The sequence below is a fragment of the Perna viridis genome, chromosome 10 (genome assembly GCF_037379345.1).
Source record: "Perna viridis isolate PV_CMFRI_1.1 ecotype Kerala chromosome 10, ASM3737934v1, whole genome shotgun sequence".
Taxonomy (NCBI): Eukaryota; Metazoa; Mollusca; class Bivalvia; order Mytilida; family Mytilidae; genus Perna; species Perna viridis.
The window spans coordinates 32,334,665-32,357,742 of record NC_142454.1 but is presented as its reverse complement, the minus strand read 5'-3'; the positions used below and the strand labels follow the sequence as shown (position 1 = coordinate 32,357,742).

Here is a 23,078-nt window from a genome sequence, read left to right as displayed (position 1 = left end):
TCGCTAAAATATAGACTCGGGTCACCAGCGACGGATATGCACAATATATGAATGAATTGCCGCTTATAAAATAAAATAAAAACAAAGATTAGATTATCTAAATTAACTCTGTTATTGTGCAATTATCGAAAGACGATATAGGTAATTTGAAAAAAAATATTTCAAGGTATTTTTCTTTAAATTTGAATATTGGAACGTATTAAAGTGAATAAAATAAAGTCTACTTCGCTCAGCCAATCAAAAGACCGAAGACGTGACTGGTCACCCGGGGTTATATTTGAGAGAAAAATGTTGAACGAAAATATTACCCGGGCTTCCAGGTTAGATTTAGTCTGGATGTGACAGAAAGTTAACTTGTAATAAGTGTGATATAAAGCAAGGATCTTTTTAGCTTCGTACCTTAAACAACATTAAACAAGTAGAGTTTTGTTAAATTATGAAGAAAAATAAATCCTAGGTGATGTAAAACTGTAAATTAAAGCCATTATCATTTAAAAAAAATATCAATATATTCAACTTCGTCCTCTGACTGGTTACACCTGCATGCCTCAAATTATGTTACCCATTCCATTGACATTCAATTAATGTTTATATATTCATGCTATGTCCTGCAAAAAATGCAAAAAAATCACTTAAATATACCAATGATGTCTAGAATTGTCGTGAATGAAATGGTAAAGTATGGAACGCCATAACTGTCTTAACTGGTCAATTATATTTATACGCGGTGCTGTTTTCTTATATTCGATACTTTCTTATTTATATGCGGTTGTATTATCTTTATATGTAGTGGTTTTATCTCGACAAATTTGCTTCATAGTTAATATTAGTATTAATAAATCAGAGGTTCTTTTTGAACCATTTATTTTGTCGTATGGGGAGAATTTAGTAAGTACTGTTAATTTCTCTGACTTGGCGTGGACAAGAACCTATGTTTAACCCTTTCAGTGCCAGGAATTTTCAAAAGCGGAAAGTGGGAGTGGAATGGGAGTGAGGGATTCCTAAAGCGGGAATTATGAGAAGGGTACCGGGAGATAAATGGCCGTTTTTTTTTTTTTATTTCAACCACCAGGAATCTGGTATTGAAGAAGCAGGAAGTGAGAGTGGAGTGAGAGGAAGTCCAGAAGCAGCAATCGAGGGAGGGAACTGGAATTTATAAGTCATGCACCGTTTTTAACTTATTTATTCCTTGCTTGGTTATGATAGTATGTCAGCCAAAACAGTTTTGAACATATTCACCATTTCGACGTGAAGAAGAATTTAAAATGCAGTGTCATCACTGTACTTAATCTAAATAACATGTGACATGTGCTTAACCCCTTTTGACCTACATCAGAGGGAGGCCCCAGTAATGGACATAAGAACTGGGTACAAAAATCGATCACAGATTTTATTTCTAAATCTGTATGTCAGGAAGGTTTTATGTCGGTTTGATGTGTTCGTCACATTAACCTATAAAGATAATTACCCCAGTACCGCATTATCTCAGAAAATCGCTGATAAGCCATTTTTAACTCCCTTCACACAAAAAATTAACGTATTGTCTTGATGGCAGCAGTGCTCATTTTTCACATGTTATGTCCGATTAACGGATGCAAAGGGGGTTCAGGCGGGTAGAACTGTTCCTCTTTTGTTTGAAAATGTTAAATTGGTGCCTTTTTGCATGAAAAAAATATAGCCTGGACCCCCGCCGCCCGGTCCAAAATATTTTGCGCCTGGGCTGTGTACAATTTAGCAGGCTTCTCGAATAATTAGTTAAACAACCTTTTTTCCTTTTTTCCAATGGCACCCCGCCATTTCATGCTTGAAAATCAAGATCTAGTTTCAACCTATTTAGTAATTGTGTAATTATTTTTTATTAATTGCATCTTTGCTAATTGTGATTGTGTTTCTTAGTTGGTTCATGTATACTATGCTATTTGTCTATCTGCATGTTCGTCCAAGGTCCAAATCCAAGTATTTGAATATTATACAGCCTTTCAGAAAGCATCAATTAAGGACATTGTTTTGTGCGTGTCTTGTTTTTGAAGTAATAATTTGTTTTGCTTTGTTGTTTGCTTTGTCTGTTGTTTTATAATTCGTTTTTTGTTTGTTTGGTTTAGTTTTTGTTTTGTTTAGTTATTGTTTTCTCCGATTTTTGCAAAACATTCGTTGAATCAACTATCAACTATCTGACGTTTAATCGGCACTTAAAAAATAGAGTTCAGGCCAACACTTGATTAAGTCATAGTATTTACTTCCTCAAGTTTTTGCAAGTAATTTAAATATTATCTTGTGACTTTTTCATTCAATTTTCGAGATTATTACATTTTTACAATATTGTAGATTCTCTTTGTAATCGACTTAGTGTTTTTTTTCACTGTTTTCTATACACTTCAGCTGTAGGTAATTACGAAGTTCGGTGGACAGTGTGTTTTCGTTGTTATTCTTTGTTTTATTTGGTTTTTTTATGTGTTATTTTTGTAGTTTTATTTGTTGTTCTTTTTTTTATTATTTGTTATGATTTTGCATCCTTAACCCGATCCACCTAACATCTGAATAAATCTCTAACAGTTAACATTTAAATCAAGAGGCCAAAAATTTTGCGTCGTCATACCACCTCCTTATTAATTATACCATACATGACATGCACTTAACTCCGTTGACCTGCATTGATAGAAGTTTACAAATATGGATCTCGAAACATGTCTCAGAATTGATAAAACCTTGATCAATCCCGTCCTTGAATCGATCAACACCGTACGTAAAATTGTTCAGATGGTTTCTTAACTCAAAGAATGTCCCTTGAAGTATTATCATTAACTAAATAGTCAAGTTTTCAAGTTTGTTTATTCAAAATGGATAAATTCCCTTTGCTTGTGGTGAATATTATCTCAATATCAAACACCAAACGGGACGGCATATCTCGAAAGCTTAAGATCATAAACAAAAAGACATGTTTCACTTTCTTCACAAAACCCTTGTATAAATATGCAACCGTATTCACAGGCAGAAATATAGATCCACTGTTAAACCCTTCCACCTGTTTTGTACAAAGCCCAGGAGATTATAGGGCTTCGTTTGTATATGTTACGAATTAGATTGTTCTTTTGTATCAGTTTTTCGCACTTTAACAAGTTTTCGAACGAACCCTTTCACTAAGGTACCGTTCGAATGGTCCAAGGTGTCAACTTACCGGAATTAAGAAGCTCCCCGCAGAGACAAAAAAACATATAATAGACCCAGATTAGGCTTATGTGTCATCGGGGTAAATAATTACCCCGGATTAAAAGATCGATATTTAGATTGCTTTAATCTCCCAAGGAATATAATACTGTTTTATGAAAATGATAAGTATATTATGGTTCACAGCAAATTAACCATTAAATGGAATGTATATGTTCCCGTTAAATGTAACTTAATGGGGTACGGCTGTCGCAGTGTTTGTTCTCAAGATAGCGGACTTTAGGGGACTAACGAGCGAGATTAGGCCCAATGGTAATAAGAGAAGTTCGAAGCATTGTTGATAGTTTGTTTTTAGGATTATAACCTGAAAGAAAAAGTTTATTTTGGATAATTTGTGGAGTGGAGGGCTAAGTTGAGAGGCTAATTGCCTTCTTAAATAAAAGGTAAGAGCTGTTTATTTTACGACAGTTTTGTGTTGTATGTTTTCATTATTTCTGACTTGACGTACTTTAACTGGTTGGACGTTTGATTTTATTCACGATATATAGTAAGATAGGTTATTTATTCATTTATATCTGCATTTGGTGCTTCCGTGAGATTTGTTGCATAGTTGCCCGACTTCGATTTTTAGTTTTTCCCCTCTGAAATAGAATGCATTCAGGGCAATCTGATTAAAATACACGATCTGACAGTGCCAAGTTTATGGAGGGTAGCGTAATTAAAGATTTTATTTTAATTAGATTGCATTCAGGGCGGATGTAAAACTTTAAAAGGTTGTCGACGCATGCAAATAAAGCAAACCTATCTATTTTGTTACCCCGCAAATGGGGAAAGGGCTATATATTGCCCGGTTCAAAATTGTACGGCCGTTCTGTGTCAGCACAAAAATACATAATTTTATAAGTATTCCATGCTTTCAGGTGCATATATGTCAGGGGCGTAGCTAGGCCTGTTTTAGTTGTACGCAAAATTACGGCGAGGGGTCTTGGGGGGGGGTCGCTCAAGGCCCCCAGTGAGTCCGGCAAGGCAAAGCCCTGAGGGGAAACTCCTGAATTTTAACGATTTTGGAGCCAGTTTTTCAGAGCCTATAGTACGTTCATGGTATGAATATGTGATAAATAACCTTTGTTTCATCTTTAAAATGTGTGTTTTTATTTTTGTTACTTTTTCCGAAAGTACGCAACTGCGTATTTGCGTATAGGCAGCTACGCCCCTGTATGTATTGGAAACAAACGTTTACTATAACCTGTGTAGCTTCCCTTTATGTTTATCATTGATTTCAGTGGTACAAACTAAAGGGAGTCTTACCCGGAGCCCCCAATTTTTCCTAACAAAAAAATGAAAATCACATCATATTTATTTGTTTTGGAATTACAATGCCAAGTAACTAATATTGGACTATAAAGTTTTCTGTTCTTTTGTTGTTGTTTAATTTTGTTTTGTTTTGTTTTTGTAATGTTTTTGGGTTTGTTTTTTTTTTTTGTTTTTTTGTTTGTTTGTTTTTTTTTTGCAATGTTATCACAAAGTATTAATCAATTTGATAAGGAGGCTGCCCATCTGAATAAGGATAATAATTAATTGATCTACCACATTTAAACACTTGTAAAGAAATGTATTTTCTGTATGACTATTATTACTTTCGGAATCTATATATATATTTACGGTTCAAAACTTGTATTTTATATTTGTCATTAAATCGACGCTCGGCAATTATCTATAAAAATACGTCCTTTATCAATTCGAATGCAATTGATCTAAAACCTCTCTAAATGAAAATATCGCTTGTCACAAAAGAGAATTAGAGACACTTCAAAATTGTCACAAGTACGTGCTGAGAGTACTGTTTGACACAAAGCAACAAATTGTCGTCAATTTTCCCAATAATCTCTAAATAATTTGTCTCGTTGACAGCACTCATGCTCTAGCCGGGATCTGAAGCCCTATTGTAGTTAGTCCTTCAATATAAATGGAAACTTTACAATTTTACGGATAATTTCTCTCGTTTTCTAGTGCGGCCTACTGACCGCAAAATTTTAATTTCTTCCATGGAAGATTTATTAGTATAAAACATCAGTATAAAACTGCGAAACTTAAGGTTCATTGTGAAGTCAAACGAACCAAAGGAAAGTTTAGCTCATCTTTAACACTTGTATTTTGTTATGTTTCACATATTACGGTCATAAAATTTCAAAATTACAAAGAACACCGAAATATTAGATTTTATCTGAAAAGATTTAACGTGAAGTTCATGAACTTAAAAATATAAACAGACAATTTAATTTCTTTATAATTGAGGAAAAGCTTCTAATGCAGTCATAAGCTATTTACGGAGAAAGCATTTAAGACCGAGCTATATTGTTGTTGTCACACCATAAAGTCGTATATTAGGGCGTTCCAGTTCTAAATATGGACTTCGGCGATGTATTTATTCACGTTAAATGGTGCTAAAGTTTGTTTTCCCTAAATTCCAGTTCATCGGGATGTTTGGATTAAAAGTTCCCGTTTGTCAAAGCCTAGGATCACCGGACTTTGATGATGTCAACACCATTTTATCAAACAGGTATGTATGAATTATCTATATATATTATACTTCAAAGACAGATTATCGCCCTGAAAATGTTTCATACCTTGTCCTTTGGCTTTGCCTTATCGGTGTTCAGTTAAAACGGATTAAGCATTAACTTTCGATACATTAATCATACATTTGTACTTCAGTTACAATTACTGTCCAAAACGCAAAGGACAATAAATCATTGGGCGCAATTATATTAAAAAGATTGAAAGGAACATTTAGTGTAGGCCGAGAGATGGGAAATTATAACGAAGCTTTGATAGTGAAGTTTTTTTTTTTTTTTTTATAAATTAATTGTGTAGTGTTAATCAAATATTGAAATCAGTTGATACCATGTTGAATCTTACGTCCATGCATTTTCCGTGTTAAGCGCGGGTTTACGGTTTTGCGAGTAGTTTAGCCAATGACTGCTAGAGGATAACGATTTTTTTCCAGTCTTAAACTTCCAGTTCTTATTTTTAAAAGTGTTCAATAGTCACAAAACCTTATTAAACTGAAATGTTTATTTTCTTCTGTTTACATCCCATTTTCACTCAGTTGTTTTTTTGGTGCGCTTGTGAGTACATGGCAAATTCTATAAAAGTTTTTGTGGCCGTTTGTGTACTAAATGTCCACACTCAATTCGGTCGAAGAATAAGACCCGTATCCCCGCTCGTATGATCGATGCCCCTATACTCTTAATAGACAAGTGTCAATGCATGAAGTATATCTTATTAACGACTTGAGGTCAAGAGGATGGGAAAAGGAGAAAACTGACTGGCTATATAGCCGGAATATTTCACAATGCCATTCAGCTGATGAACAATGGATGTTTTCATTACTTTTCCAACCTGAGTTACAACTTCTTGTGATCTTTTCATAAGTATGGCCATGGGCATATAATACACATTGTATATTTAGGTCCATGGTATGGCTTTCTGAAATTTCTGTTCTTCAAAAAACTGACCACTAATTTTCGATTCGTTGTCTTTTTTTCCCACTTCATTTGCATGTTCCTTGTGTAGCCTTTTACCGATACTTGATTATGTTTTCGACATATGGTCAATCGAACCGCCAATACAGACACAATTTTAAAATCAGTGCCTACCGATTCTGCTTGCAAATTTACTATATATTGAAAAACAAGTACTATCTTTAAAAAAAAGATAGCCGACGCAGTAAAAATTTGTTCTTTTTTACTTCTAAGTTTCTACATTTCTTTGAAGAAAATAACACATGGCACGCAATTTTTAAGGTTCCGATAAAGTTTTTTTCGAATTCAAATTTTCAAATACAGATTTTTTGAACGCCTCTAAGTTAACAGTATTTGACCTATCGGGAAAAAAAACTGCGATCAGGTGACTTGCGTTTCCATAGAAGAGCGTACATAAGGTCAGAGGGTAAAAAGCGAAGCTATACCGACTGCGTCGGAAAAAACACGCAGTTACACGCATCTTATCTGTTTTTACCAACTCGAGTAAAAGACAAACTAGATCTTTGGATACATGTAACTGTAGTTATGGGTATCGGTTTAATACCAGTGGTATTGAACGAAGGTACATTTGATTTTTTAAAGGGGCTAGTAGAACATAATTATTTTCAAATTACATTTGCGAATAATATCTATTTTAACAATAAACATTTCCCACTACGCCTTTCTAATACTGGTTAGCCGTTATGGATCATGCGATGTTACATTTTTTTTTATTAATACCTGTATTATGTAATTTAAGTAGTACTCCAGCTAAGGATCGTGCAAAATGTGATACATGGTTGGAAAGCCTACATATTTTTATTTTTTATATTTTGTTTGAATTGCCAAAGCAAACAGAAACTAACATTCGGTTTTTCATATAATCCGTGTTCTTAATAGATAAAAATTATATAGAATGCCTTATTGATTTCAAATTTAAGGGAGATAACTCTGTCAATGGCGCTGAAATACACTAGAATCTGTTGGATTTTCAATGTTGATTACCTCCGAAGAGCAGACTGATTGGAATTAAAAATTACACCTTTCATAGTATAGACCCATAAAACAACTTAATTACAAAAATAAAAATATGTAGCCTTTCTCTAGGGTGTATCTCATATATTACAGAATTTGCATGATTCTTGCAAAGACAGTTAAGCCTCGATCCGTCCATTCTTTTTAATACCTTTTGATTCAAATATGTTTTTTCTGCTTTCTTTTTTTTACTTTTTAACAAATTTAAAAGTTGTTGACAAGTTATGAAAGGAAAGGCAAGGGAACTGATATATCCGTACATATTGTGTATAATTTTTTAGACATTCATTCTTTCCAATCCCTTGTACGCCCTTAATTACAAATAGAAAGTTGTATAGAATATTAATTTTTTTTAATGTTTGATTTGACATTTACTTTTTAATTCTGCAAGGGTTAAATGCCGAAATTAAGGTATTCAATTGATACTTTTGACAAAGTGATACTTTTCTTTCAGTTGTCACATAAACTACCTTGAGACACCCACTGAACAATATCCGGTTTGTACAAATTATGAACAGAGTTCCTCGGATAAACTTTTGATAACTTTTAATTTAATTTAAATGTTTTTTTATACAAAAGTTTACTTGTTTACTCCAAACTTTCTTTTTGTGGTAAATCAAGGGGAAAATAATTAATGTCAAAATGAAGTTTAATTGATTACTCCGATTAAATGAAAGATAGTAGGTTAATTAAATCAAGTTTTTAGTGGATTGACCTTGAGAATGAGGGCTCATGACACCGGTCTATGACACTTACTATAAGTTACTAATATCAGCGAACAATAAACTAATTAATTACGCGAGCGATTTCCCTACTAAATAATTTACTATATGGAATTTACAGCAATAAAGGCTCATCTACAATTTTTTATTTATAACTTTTATTGGTTTATTGAATTGTCTATTGATACATGTAAATGGATTAAACAAGTCAATTTGTTGGTTTAACCAAATATTTTTAGTTTATATTTGTTTTTACCATAATTTGAAGAAAAAAAATTCAATTTGAACTGGAAAAATCAATGCACGAATAGTTTTTAAAAATAAAAAAATCTTTGATTTTTCGGTTACTCTGTGATAAAGGCTTTTACCACCTTTTTGGCATAATAACTTTTTTGTCACTGTGTTCCGGAATCAAGTAACGGAAATATTTTCTGGTTTAGAATCGCCTTAAAAAATGAAGTGAAAGTTCCGAAAAGTGAAAGTAACAAAGCAGTTTTCAAGAGTCTTGTAATCAGGTACTATTAGCCAAGTATTTCATATGAATAGACCCTTTTGTACTAACGGTGTGGTAGTCGATGAACATGCGTAAAGCATGCTCAATATACACTTCCGCGAGGAAAATTCTTTAGTTCTACCCAAGCCCTACCTCGCGGAAGTGTATATTGAGCATGCCCACCAACTTTCCACAAAAGGGTCTATTCATGGTATATGGTCCTTGAATTCTTTAAAATTTCCCATCCATCAAGTTCATGTGGAACTACTATGAAAATAAAAGTGCTGTGTATTTAATTGTGATGAAACCCAGTCACGCCCAGTGTATCGATACATGTAACCGTAAACCCACATACATCATGCCATTCATGGACATGGCAGTACTGAGTAGTTTATACTTTATAGACCCTTTCGTGCTAACTGAAGGATAGTCGATGAGCTTGCGTAAAGCATCCTCAATATACACTTTGGCGAGGAAAATTCTTTTGTTCTACCAAGCCCTACCTCGCGGAAGTGTGGAAAAATTTCAAGAATTTCAATTGGCTAATAAAAAGTCGAAACAAATCCTTTAAACCCTGATGCTGCAAGGCAATATACCTGGCAGTACTGGCTGCAACCAGGAACATTTATATCGCTTTATAGTTTAAATGTATCAGTTGCAACTACATAATCATTTCCCCGTGGAACATTACAGTTTTCCCCATGGAACATTACACTTTATTTAGCACCTCAACAACACTCATTTTAAATTACAAATTATACACCGCCAAGTCAGGAATTTCTGGCCTCTGAATGTATTGTTTTGTTTTCACATTCAGTTTAGTTTTATGTTGCTGGAGTGTATAGGGTATTTCGCTGTACCTGTGTATAATGTTGTTTTAGGACCAGTTGCAGCCTGCCTTGTGGTTCTTATTGAAGACCCATGGGTAGCCTTGAGCTGATATTTTTTAGCCCAGTGGGGTTGTTGTCTCTTTGATATACATGTATACACCATTTCCATTCTCCTTATTTATTGTATTATTTGATTTACGTCTCCTGTTAAATTTTGGATAATATAACAAAAATACTTCTACTTTCTAGCAACATGAGATACATATTTTCAAAAGTCCTACATTTGAATCTACTGCTACAGTAGAATAGATTGTTTTGACTTTGTCCATGAACTGTTTATATATTTATCCCTTTATTATGCAAATTCATCTAGTTGTGATGGCATCAATAACAAAATATGGGGCAAAAATCAAAATTGAATAAATTCCAAAGAATAATGACCAGGATTGATTTTCTTTATACTCAGAATTTACCGTTAATATGAAGAAGTTTAAAACTTTTCTGAAGCCATACAAATTAATGTCTGAGGAAAGTTCATTTTTTAGCAAAAGTTTCTCTACATTTAATCTTTTAAATAAAAGAAATAAATTTGGTAAAAAGTTTGGGAAAATTGAATTTGCATACTTCTCTTCTGATTAGTACAGTTGGCTTTTCAAGAACCTAACTTACTTCAGAAAAAATATAGCTCTGACTGTATTATTCAAATCAAAGCATAGCTTTTCTTAGGTAAGAAAGGCATTTATTATCTTGAAATATTCATGACGGTCAGTTGCATCTTAAATCTTTGATGTTTACATCATGGGTTTGTGTAAAATATTTTTGCTTTCCATGGCAAACTGTTTTTGTTCCAGAATATGTAGTGTTCTAAAATCTTTCAAAAATTGAGGTTTCTTCAGGGTAAAATCCATATAAAATCAACATTCCCACAGTCAATGACTGCTTTCCTAATAAAACAAATCCTTACAGCATATGAAGTTTTCAACTTGCCACGGGAAAGTGTAACTAAGTACCTAACTTTCCCTGACCCAAATTTCACTTGCCCCAGGTAGCGGGAAATAGGAATCCTAGAACACTGATATGTATAAATTATGAAACATCAAAAATGCTGGAGCTGCTTGTTAAGGTTTCATATTGAATGTTTCTAATTTGATTTCTAATTGATTCCAGGAAAAAAAGTAATAATTTATTTGTAATTAAAACTGTATTTTGAATGTATTTAAATCTCAGAGTGCAGATACAAATCATCCAATCTAATTTCATGACATCACAATACCAAACTGAGTTAAACAATATAACCTGGGGAACTCTAAGAGAACCAACCAATCAGAAAGCTTGTTACAAATCAAATTGTATGCTTCTACTATTGTAGAAAACTAGATTTTAATGCTATTGCTTTACATCTGTTTCAGTTCCTTTAGTAAAAAGGACAACCCATGGCAGGATAAGGTTGACGATAAAGGGAACATTTTCTACCTAGAAGTCGTAGAAAAATGTAAACACCTCAAACTAAAAAATTGCAATGAAAACAGCATTGATGATGTTGGATATGGAACTGACAATGAATTCAATAACTTCCAGTTGAATATTTCTGAATTTATCCCCCCTTATAAGAACTCATCAAGCAAGGAGGAATGTTTGGTTGCAAATTGCAAGTGTTCTCAAAATGGAAATAATCCAGATTTTTACAGAATGGATAACTTAGTTCAGTTTAAAATTCCAGTAAAACATGTCAATTTAGGCAAATTAATTGATGGTACACCAAGACCTCATACCTATATTGGGAGGCTATTGTGCAAGGAACTTTTGGGCATAATTCCTGGCCACTTCAAGTCTTCGAAATCAAGCTCAACTAATGGTAATCAGAGATTGTGTATTAGAGGACTTGATCCAACCAAGGATATCCTAAAGAGAAAACATGTTCATATTGGTAAGGATATTTTCAGTCTACTGGTTGTAAATGTAAACATTCCATTACTTTATTTATTTTATAGTGTTCCCTGCTGCTTTAGAAATGGGCACAGTATCAAATAAGAGGGAAATTTTTCATGTCAAAAATGAAGCTTTTGCATCTGTGATATTGTATGCCTTAAGTTACTTCTGAAATTAAAGAACCTTAGTGAGCGCACTCACTTACCCCACACGTCCCAATGTTGGATACTCAAGTAAATTTGTTCGTTAGAGAAATACATGTAGAACGACCCCGATAAAAAAGGAATATGAGTGTTTTTAGGCTTTAGACTTTTATCTTCTAACTAAATTCTGTTACTCAGAATGGTAGTTTCAAACTCCAGATTGAATCCAAAGTAAATATCATTGTAGCGGAATAAAACATACACTTGACCTGTAATTTATCATGGTGAACTTATATACCAAAAATCATGTCATAATTTGCAAGCCTTTAGAAAAAAAAGTCTGAAAAAGGGTTGTTTCTGTGAATTTAGCTAAGTTCAAGGCCTGTAATTTTGGTAAAAATCATCAGAGCGGAACCAACTACAAACTTGTCCTGTAACTTATCATGGTGAATTTATGTACTAATGTCAATATCTGCAAGCATTTAGAAAAGAAGTCAGGAAAACTCTTATTTCGGTGAATTTTGCTAAGTTCAAGGCCTGTAATTTTGGTAAAAATCATTGGAGGGGAACAAAAGTTAAACTTGACCTGTAACTTATCATGGCGAACTTATATACCAAAAATCATGTCAATATCTGCGAGCATTTAGAAAAAGAGTTCGGAAAAATGAAGATGGACTGATGGACTGACGGACGGGTCAAAAACATTATACCCCTCGCAACTTTGTTGCATGGGGTATAATAAGGCTGTTTCACCCTAGTGAAAACTCCCAATATGTGAAAAAAAATGGTTAAACAATTATCCCAATTGAGATACATGTACTGTGAAAGTACTTAAATTCTTAGATACCAATGGATTAGGGAAGAGACACAAGTTTGTGGATTCTTGAATTCATGGTTTTGAGGTGTTTAGTATATACATCAATGGAAAACTACTTTTTGTTTGGAACCAAATTTCAGTGTTAGCCTACCCATGAAAACCACAAAATTGATACCCCACCAACAATACTATTTTCATAGTAATTTATTTCCCAATTGGTAGTTGAAGTGCAGGATATGGTGTTACTCACTTACTGTTCATTAATTGTCTTTTTCTTGTTATCCTCTAGAAAAATAATGATTTTAGCTACAAATTTAAGGTATTTTGTAGTTGTTTCAGTTTCTCAATTTAAGAAAAGACTGATGCACATTTTCCTGTTAAAAGAGGATTGCATATTTTTTAAAAAAGGGAACAATATCACTGTGAATGTTAGAGGCAACATTGAATCACATCATGCAGGTTTTTAACATCTACTTAGGGAAAATTGAAAGTAAAAGGCAGGGTGCTTATAAAACCCATCAAATAGGGCAGGGGGCCCAGGCCCTCCCAGAACCATCTGTAGGTAACACTACTATATCACACAGGCTTAAAAGGCAGAATACTTACATGTAGCTTCATTCTTTCAGTATACAAATACTTGTATAAAATGAACTGAATATAGAATTTCAGTCAATTGTGTGCGTAACTTTCCTTTGAAACTTGGAAATTTGTATTTGAAAATGATTTTTTTACTTTATTTCGTTTCTTAAGTCTAAAATTCAAACACTTAGACCAGTTGATTTCATTGCATTAATAGTCTAATATGTACATATGTACATTTATTTGTACATTTGTACAGTTAAAATATGTAAGTAATACATTTTATATGTTTGTTATTTAGGGGACTGCCTAAGACTCGTTAACGGACAGGAAGTTACTTGGAGCAACGTAGATGAAGTGTTCACCAAACTGTGTTCAGTTACTGAGGTATGTTTACTAATGCTGTGTTATTGTTGCTGAACTATTACCAGATTATTCTCACTTGCAATATGGTGGGTGCAGCTGGCAGAGCAGGACGTGCTTACCCTTCCAGAGCACCTGATGTCACTCCCAGTTTTTTTGTGGGAGTTTATATTGCTAGTGGTGTAGTATTTTGAGTGACATCTTGTTTTCTTTATCTTCAGTTTTTATGTGTTATCTACAATATTTTATTCAGTTCACCAGGGTAGGAAACTCACTCAAATTCTAACCAGTCCTGACTACTATTTTTCAATATATTTACTACATGGCTATATAAATTTTTTGCAAAAATTACCGAAAAAAATAACCTGTCTCGGGCTGGCAGGCAGGCAACTATTTCTAACTCTGAGTTCACTATATTGTGTGTAGATTGTCTTTGTTTCCTGTATTTAAGTTCAGACCAATGTCATGTTTTTGGATTTTGACATATTTTAGTTATCCCAATGCTTTTACTTAGGTATTTTTTGGCTGATATTTAGGCTAAAATAAATCTGTAGTGTGAAACAAAAATGGGGAGGATATCCATGGGACAACCACAGTAGCAGTCATATACAAGAAAAAAGTGCCATATGGAGTACCTGTAACCTGTACACCTTGCATGCTTATCTGCTCCTTTACATGTTACTTACCATTACATTATATTAAAATGATTTTTATTTACTGTCAATATTATAAACATTGACCCTGGTGTTCCCTTCCCTTCCTACTCCAGTAGCAGATATGGAAGTCAGGGGTTGTAAACCTCCTCTCTTTGTAGAAGTTTGTCAGATCTGACCAAACTTTAGGCAAAAATGTGATAAACTATAGTCTTGTATCCCTCTTTTGTGGGATCGTCTGAATATAGCTGAAATATTGCTGCTCGGACATTAAACCCCAACAAACAAACAAACTCTTTTGTGGGCCCCACTTTAAAAATATCTGGAATGGCACCTGCCCTGATTATTTCTCTTACATTATAGCAACACAATTCTTAGAAACTTGACCACAATTTGATATAAAATATTTAGAAATGATTCCATGTTCCTCCAGCTGTATCATTTTTGCACTGTGCTATCTGAAGATTTAAGCTAGAATGCACTATTAGCACTTTGCTGTAGATTTGGGGAAAAACTAAAGATTTGCGCTATGCCAGTATGCTCTATGCTTTTTTAAATTTTAAAGGGGAGATCACTGTAGCCCATAGACTGTTGGTTACTATACAGACTAAACTGTTCACATAAAGATCATTAGGATCATCTGCACATGAAATTTACATGAACTTAACATGCACTTATGATTTTCAAGTGAAATTTAACATGAACTCTATCATAAAATGCATTTGCTTAATTCAGGTGAAAATCATGTAACACGCCGACATTTGAAAATCATATGAAAATATTTTGCCTGGTGTTGGTCATTAAACACAATAGACCTCCCAAAAGATTACCCATATCTATGATAAGGACCCAGCTAGCAAAAACATTACACAATTTTGAAAAACAAGCAAGACAATTATTATAGCATGTTTATATTTGTAAATTGTAAACAAAACAAAGTTACACTTCTAGATTAGTCAATGTGTATCTTGTAGACCATCTTATCTTATTCACATTCAACTTGTAACAATCTGTAATAATAACATTATGTTCGTTCACTTAACATTGTACATGTATTTAATTACAAATGTAAACAAGTGATTTATTTATTGACCTTGTGACTTTGGAGTCTTTATAGTCTTGTGTTTTGAAGGGTATATTATAATAAAGTGTGTATTTAACCATCCACATGTGGTAAGGTAATGCCAAATTATACAACTGCAAGTGATAGGGATGTTTGTTTGTCCTTCCTTCCATCCATCTGTACTTCCTTCCTATATCTATCTGCCATTACACAGAGGGGTACCCATCTCTTATATGTTACTCCTATATATGACTACACTGCTATTTGGAATGTAATGAAACTTTCACAGACTTTCACTTCATCACATGTTCCCATTGTGCACCTCCTATTTAAGATTTTGATCCAATCAATTTGAAAGTTAAAAAGTGCAAAGTTATCAAATGGGGCCATATAAGGTGTTGGAATTTAATGAAACTTTCACATAATCTTAACTACAAATTCCAATTGTGCACCTCCTATTTTATTTTGTTTTGGGTTTTTTTATTTGTTTGTTGTTTTTTCTTCTTCAGGGCTATTTTTTTTAACATCTGATGAGTCTTAAAGTGAGATTGGTAAATCTTGTACTCAGGAATTCAAATAGCGCTAATCCAATATTGGACCCACAATATTTGGTTCAGGACCATTCCAGACCTACTATATTTTACATTTACTATTATTGAGAACTTCAATGTTACTTTTTTGGAGTTTTATTTAAAGATGCATATGAAAACATATGTAGTCCTATATTAACAAAATTGGTTTGAATTATACCTTACCCAGAAAAACCCTAAAAATTACTACCTGGTACATCCAGTGCATGGTTCATGATAGGCATGCAAACAAGTTAGGAAAATGGGAATGTAATTCCTTTTAGGAGGTGTATTTGCTAAAAACTGTATCATTTAGTTCTTCTTAGCATTACAGATAGTGATGGTCATTTAAAATCAATAAAATAAAGAGAGAATACTGGCTAAAACAGCCTTATACAATTTCTCCATAGGAGGTAATTGTATTGTATTCCTACTTTTGGAGGTGTCAATTGATGGTTCATTATTAAGCAAAATAGTAACATATCAAAAATCCCATTTGATTTTCTATAGGCCAAAATACATGTAAAAATATTTCCATCCCCTCCCTATGGCTATCCAATTTTTTCATCCTCCCTGAAAAAAATTATTTGGATTTTTTTCCCAAATTAGGTAAATTTCTTTCAAATTGACAGCATTTAAAATAAAAATTAGAATTTGCCTGCTCACCCCTAATTTTGAAAAATGTTGGATGTGAATCTAGGAATTTTTTTATGATGGCGATATTTAGCAAGTTTTCAGAATTCTTACCGGTATGTGATAATGGCCAGTTACCAGCAAACTATTAATACAAATGACAAAAACTAATAATGTTTCACTACCTAGCCTTACCCTACCGGTGCACCTGGTCCATGCTCTCAGTTTTTTATGGACTTCAAGTTGCTCATTTACTTTTGTTGCTTTGTATGTATTATTTTGGTTTTTTTATGTTCTTTGTTGTGTGTATCTGTTTTCCCTGTCTGGTCTTTGTCCTTGGATTACATTCTTTTGATTTCTGCTACAATCTTGCTTTCCTTGATTACAATTCAACATCAGGGGATCAAATAAGCATTGGTCCAAGATCCAGGTCTTAGGTAAATGGAATTTCAATGGTCCTTCAGAAAAAAATGTGGGCTTTTTATTAACGGCCTTTCACTTCCTTCTGGTTAACCTTTCATTTATGATGCAAAAAAATTTCTGTCACTTTTGAAAGTAGATGTAAACCTCTGAAAATGGAATTGAACTTGTACCAAATTGCAAGGTATTATTGGCCCCTATCCAAATTGTAAAAAATAATATTGATAAAAAAATCATGTAATTATGTAGCACTCCAGCTAAGAATCATGCAAAATGTGATTCATTGGTAAAAAGCCTGCATATTTTTATTTTTGATATTTTATTTGAATTGCCATAGTAAACAGAAATTTACATTCAGCCTTTCATATAACCTGTGTTCTTAGGAGATGAAAATTATATAGAATGCACTGTAGATTTCAAAATTAAGGGAGATAACTCTTTAAATGACACTCAAATACAATAGAATCTATTGGATTTTCAGTGTTGATTAACTCCTAAGAGCAGGCAGATTTGAATGAATAATTACACCTTTCATAGTATAGACCCATAAAACAACTTAATTACAAAAATAAAAATATATAGCCTTTTTTGGAGTGTATCACATTTTTCAGAATTTGCATGATTCTTACAAAGACAGCTACTTAAAATATACTGGTAAATGGATAAAAAGGGGGAAAGGTAACATGTTTTACAATCAATATAAACATTTTATCTGGCTAGGCTAGTGCTCCTTTAGCTGTTAACACTTTCGTGAACATTAAAAACTAATAGGGTCTACAATTTTTTACCTTTAGTGTCGAAAATACCATAAATATTTTGAAAACTGTTTTGATTTTAATTAACGAAATAAGTGGCCATCCATTGACCAAGTGGTATGATTAAGGCTAACATCCATGAACCGGTACTCAAATTTTTAATAAGAATTCTACTCTTTTTATTTTTATTTGATATTTCAATTTAAATTGACAATGAATTTGTACCTAATGAAAACAAACATTGAAATTGAATATTTTCTTTGGCTCATTAATTCTAAGATGTAAAAATATTTTTACAAATAATTTAGAGCATTATGACAATAAATCAGCTTAAAATTACACCTTAAAGCTGATTATTCAGACCCTGAGTGTTTGGACTTGGTAGCCCTTGGAACTGTTGGGTTACGACATGTATTGGATATTGACCCAGTTCTAAGTTTAATAATTTGTTGTACGATCTTATATTAGTTTAGACATTTTTTTGTTTGTTGTTTATGAGAATGAGTTTAAGTGTTTTTATACAAAGGGGCATTAGGATAAGTTAATACATGTACATGTATTATTTGGTTTGACCAAGGTTAGGATTAGAAGTAAATAGTTTTAGTTGATCCTTGTAAATTAGGGTTGTGTAGAATTTAATTAGTAGGTATGTCACATACCCTCCTATATGGTGTCAGGTTAATCTAAAATCAGTTTTCTTAGTACAATGTAGTAAATTTTAGGTTGGGTCTCCATTTTCCTGAAAGTCAGGATGCTTTAGAATTGTATGTGAAAAACTTAAATTAGGATATTGTATTTTGGTGTGTATAATGTTGATGTTTTTACATAGTACTGTGAAAGTTCTATTGTTCGCGGGGTACCCATTTTTTGTGGTTTTCGTGGGTGAGCCAGACCGCCAGACCATGAAATTTTCAGTTCCCAATGAAAAGGAGATTCCCATTATCTCTCAAAACCATGAATTCAAGAATCTGCAAACTTTTGTATCTTTCTTAATCTACAAAAATTGGTATCCATGAATTAAAGTACTTTCACTTTGATCATTTTCAGGGCATGGGGATGTGTAGTATGCATTAATACATAAAATTTGGCCACAAAATGACAGATTTTGTTAGATAAAAAAGATTGCATATTATTATTTTGTTTTGTTTTGGTCCATTTCGTTTCATTGTGGCCCTTTTTGTTATGTTTCTGTCCATTTCATTTGGTTTCAATCAATTTCATCTTATTTGGGTCCGTTTCATTTTTTTCGTTATTTTTTTGTTCACGAAGTATTGGTTTTGTTCTATCAAAATCAGCTGGTCTCCTTAAATTACATCGGATATTAGTCATCTTCTGTCAATCTTCACTTTGCCCAATCTTGTTACTTAATCAAACATCAAGCTTTTTATACAATGAGTGGGTGGTTTATTGGAATCACCTTATCTTTTTGACATTCCTCACATCTGTCTAATTTTCTTCACAATTATCTCAGCTGCTAGTGAATGGATTGATTTCAAATTTGGTATGTTGCTTTCTATAGATGGGACATATTGTAATGTTGTAAGCAAAAATAACTTCCTGTATGAGTGGAGGTATACATAGCTCTATATGTGCAATTTCATGTTATTTTTTAGGTCATAGGTCAAGGTTTAATGTCTCAGAAAGATGTGAAATTAAATTTTAGGGTCCAATTACCGGTATTACATCTAGAGGATGTTTCCCTTAAGGAGGTAGACCTAGGGTAAGGGATATAACTCTTGAAGTCAAATAAATATTCGTATCATATTTAATTTCTCCAAAGCCTTTCAAGCTTTCATTTGAAACAGAATAAAATCAATCCAAGTTACTTTGATGCTTGCTTACATGATATTGGTGTAAAATGCTGAATACAAACATTCCAATGATTTGCAAAAGTTGTGTCCCTTACCCTTAGTCTACCTCTTTATTGCTCTTGTCTGTTTTGGATACAAGATGTACCCAACACGATGAAGGTTTTTTTTTTTCATATACAGTGAATCCAAAAGTCCAAAAAGTTTTTGGTTAAGATACATGCAGGTTTCACTATAAATGGACATTCAATTTTGTTAATCAAATATTTTTCATACCAAACAATTTTTACCCAATCCCATAATAAAACTGTTTTTTGGACCTCTAAATTTCTAAAGCATTTTTTAAAACAAACACAAATTTCTTTTCATTTTTCAGGTAACAGTAGTTGTACAACAACTTTCAAAGAAATCCACAAAAACATCAAGTCATCATGGTATCACCTATACCATTGCAAAGGATTCTGGGATTGTACAGCTGTTACCAAAACAGGATCAGATAACTCTCCGATCAATTGATGACAATTCTTTCTGTGCAATGTATGTTAACTTGGAGAAACTTAATTCTGAGCAAAATCAAAAAGATGTAAGTTTAACCCAGATAGTATTTGGTTTGCTGTTCAAACTGCCAGGGTAAATTTTCATCATAAAAGGAAAAATAACTTATGTATGTACTTACACATTATATGTGAGAAACTTCAAAATGAGCTTTGTCAATCCTTTATGAATCTTTCTTTAAATGTGTTGCTTTATTTATAATTGTACGAGATGAAACAAAATATTAGGCCATGGGATAGTACTTTTTTTTTCTGTTCTTTGTAAATTTGGCTATTTTATGAATTCTTTAGTTTAAGTTTCTTTTGAACATCAATATATTAACTGGAAAATGTAGAAATTTTAGTATGACTGAACAAAGTATAATGGGGCCAAGCAAAATGTTCCTATCTAACTAGATATACCAATAGACCAGTTCTATTTTGATTTCAATTTTTTTAGTATCAACTGAAACTCTTCCCCAATTTTGAGAAAAAAATAGGGGATGCTTATATCTTTATATATATTTAAATGTATATCTCATTTTACAGGATGATTTAGTTTATCGTTTTCCAGACAATGACAGTGAGATATTCAGGATGCGAGGGGCATTTGTGACCATTTATAGTACTCTCTCAGAATTTTCAATTTCATCAGCTAACAGGTGAGAAGACAAAAAGTTCTGCTCTGAACATTTTAAACTTGAAACCTTTTCAGTTGGGTTTTAAACTGGACCAATTAACCATAAAAAAGACCTGATTATTGTACCAATTTTCACTTAAATGACTTTGTGAACATGTTGAAATTTTTCAATAATGAATTGTTCTTCATAAAATGTCTACACGTTAAAATGCAAAATTGAATTGATTCTACCATATGACTATATTTTATATGGAAATCAATTTTCTTCTTGTTTTTTTTTTAATGAATGACAGCTAAGGTTCAAGTTTCTAGGATGTGATGAATAAATTTTACTTTCAGAACAACATTTACTTATAAGAACAAAGCAATAAATGCTACTTACCACAAGGAAGATGGAAACCTCCTGATAGTATTATACCAGAATGATAGGTTGGTACTTATAGATATTACATGGTACTATTTGAAACCTATCCAAACAGAACCCTGAATAATCCAAAAACCTATCTAAACCAAACCCTGAATAATCCAAAAACCTCTCTAAACCAAACCCTGAATAATCCAAGAACCTGTTTAAACCAAACCCTGGGTAATCCAAAAACCTGTCTAAACCAAACCCTGAATAATAAAAAAAACCTGTCTAAACAAAACCCTGGGTAATCCAAGAATCTGTCTTAACCAAACCCTGGGTAATCCAAAAACCTGTCTAAACACTTTTTTTTTAAATCCCTTTATATCAGTTATTTTTCAACTTTGATAAATCAAACACTTGTCTAAACCCAGCCATTATTGTAATCTAAAATTGAGTTCAGTTTAGACAGCTTTCACTGTAGTTTTGTAAGTGACATATTTATGGACCAGTTTTGAATAATAGCATTTTTTTTTAAGTCATAAGAGAAAATGTCTCAGTTAACCTTGTAACGTTAGATTTTGTTATACCACACCCCCCCCATTTCCAAAGTGGTGGTATATAGTGATTAGGGTGTTGATCGTCATCCCTTCCTTACTTCCTTTCATTACACATGGTGGAATCATCTCTATCCATTGCTCCTCCTATAACACTGAATGGAATTGAATGAAACTTTCAAAGAATCTTTATTACATGTTCCCATTTTGCACCTCTTATTTTAGATGTTGATCCGAATCAATATGGAGGTAAAAAGGTGCATGTTGTCAAAGGAGGGAGGGGTATAAGTGATTATTGCTCACAGTTTTTATAGTTTATGTTTTGTCAAGACATTAAAAAACGGCATTATTCTTTTTATCCAAGATTGTCATGTTGTCATTAGGAATTTCTAATATTTTTTCATATAACTGCTGTCACCTGCGATAGAAAATATCAGGCTGTAAGAACAATGAAAAACAGTAAAGTTGCTAATAAAAAATCTGTTCAAAGTATCAGAAATTTTTTTTTCTTAAATCAGTAAGGCTTGTAAATGTCTTAATGCTTCTTCTAAAACTACATACGGAAATTTCAAAAAAGCTTCCTATTTTTTTCAAGTTGCTCTGTAACACTGCTCCAGAGCACATTTTTGGTTTTAAGTACCAATCCATATAAAATTCAGACACTGGAAATGGTAGAGGTGGTTCATGAAGCAGAAAAACCCATCAAACAAATTATTGTTTTCCAAAACTGTGAAAGTTCTTAAATTCTTGGATATCAATTTTTATGGTTTAGGGAAGAAACCCTAGTTTGTGGATTCTTTAATTTGTGGTTTTCAGGTTTTTAGTATACAAGTCAACTGGATTTGCCTTTTTGTTGGGAACCAAATTTCGTGGTTTTGCCTACCAACAAAAACCATGAAAATTGGTACCGCATGAACAATAGTACTTTCACAGTATACATACGCCATATTATTACATAACAATAGTCTACCCCAGACTTGACTTTTTATAAGCAACTCGGGTGTTTCTAGAAAAGCAGAGGACGCTTATCCTCCGTTGCACCTGGTCCATGCTTCCAGTTTTTAGTGGAGTCCGAGTTGGTCATTTGCTTTTGTTACTTTGTATGTATTATTTTAGTTACTTAATGTTTTTTGTTGTATTTGTCTGTTTTCCATGTCTGGTCTTTGTCCCTGGATTACATTCTTTTGATTTTTGCTAGAACCTTGGTTCCCTTGATTACTCTATAAATAATCTGTACAAATAAATCATACATTCATCACCCACTCAAATCAACCAAATCAAGGATAATTTTCGGTGCAATTTTCATACACAATCTATCTAATTTTTATCTCAAAAGAGCAACAACCAATTGACAAAGTATGACAACATAGGCTGTTTCTATTTTTGAATCAGATAAAAATGTGAATTTGATGAGTTTTTGACATGAATAAATCACTTTCTGTCTGACTTTTATTGGTTGCTATTTATTGCCTATGTGAATTTAAATTATCATCTGTTTTCA

General features: G+C 32.9%; 1 protein-coding gene across 6 annotated transcripts in view; it reads left to right on the top strand.

The window, feature by feature from the left end:
• Nucleotides 1–23,078, top strand: part of LOC148605424 (protein inturned-like) — a 35,882-nt gene that overhangs the window by 355 nt on the left and 12,449 nt on the right. The window contains exons 1-8 of one of the 6 annotated variants that reach the window (XM_088548415.1): nt 3,197–3,608; nt 5,637–5,725; nt 8,887–8,961; nt 11,179–11,696; nt 13,539–13,624; nt 19,878–20,084; nt 20,584–20,696; nt 21,014–21,103. In XM_088548415.1, the coding sequence (XP_088404541.1) occupies nt 5,646–5,725; nt 8,887–8,961; nt 11,179–11,696; nt 13,539–13,624; nt 19,878–20,084; nt 20,584–20,696; nt 21,014–21,103 (1,169 nt within the window). In that variant the 5' untranslated portion in view covers nt 3,197–3,608; nt 5,637–5,645. Of the gene's footprint in view, nt 1–3,196; nt 3,609–4,254; nt 5,726–8,886; nt 8,962–11,178; nt 11,697–13,538; nt 13,625–19,877; nt 20,085–20,583; nt 20,697–21,013; nt 21,104–23,078 lie in introns of those variants that run through there. The other 5 variants (XM_088548413.1, XM_088548418.1, XM_088548412.1 and 2 more) reach the window with 5 other exon arrangements.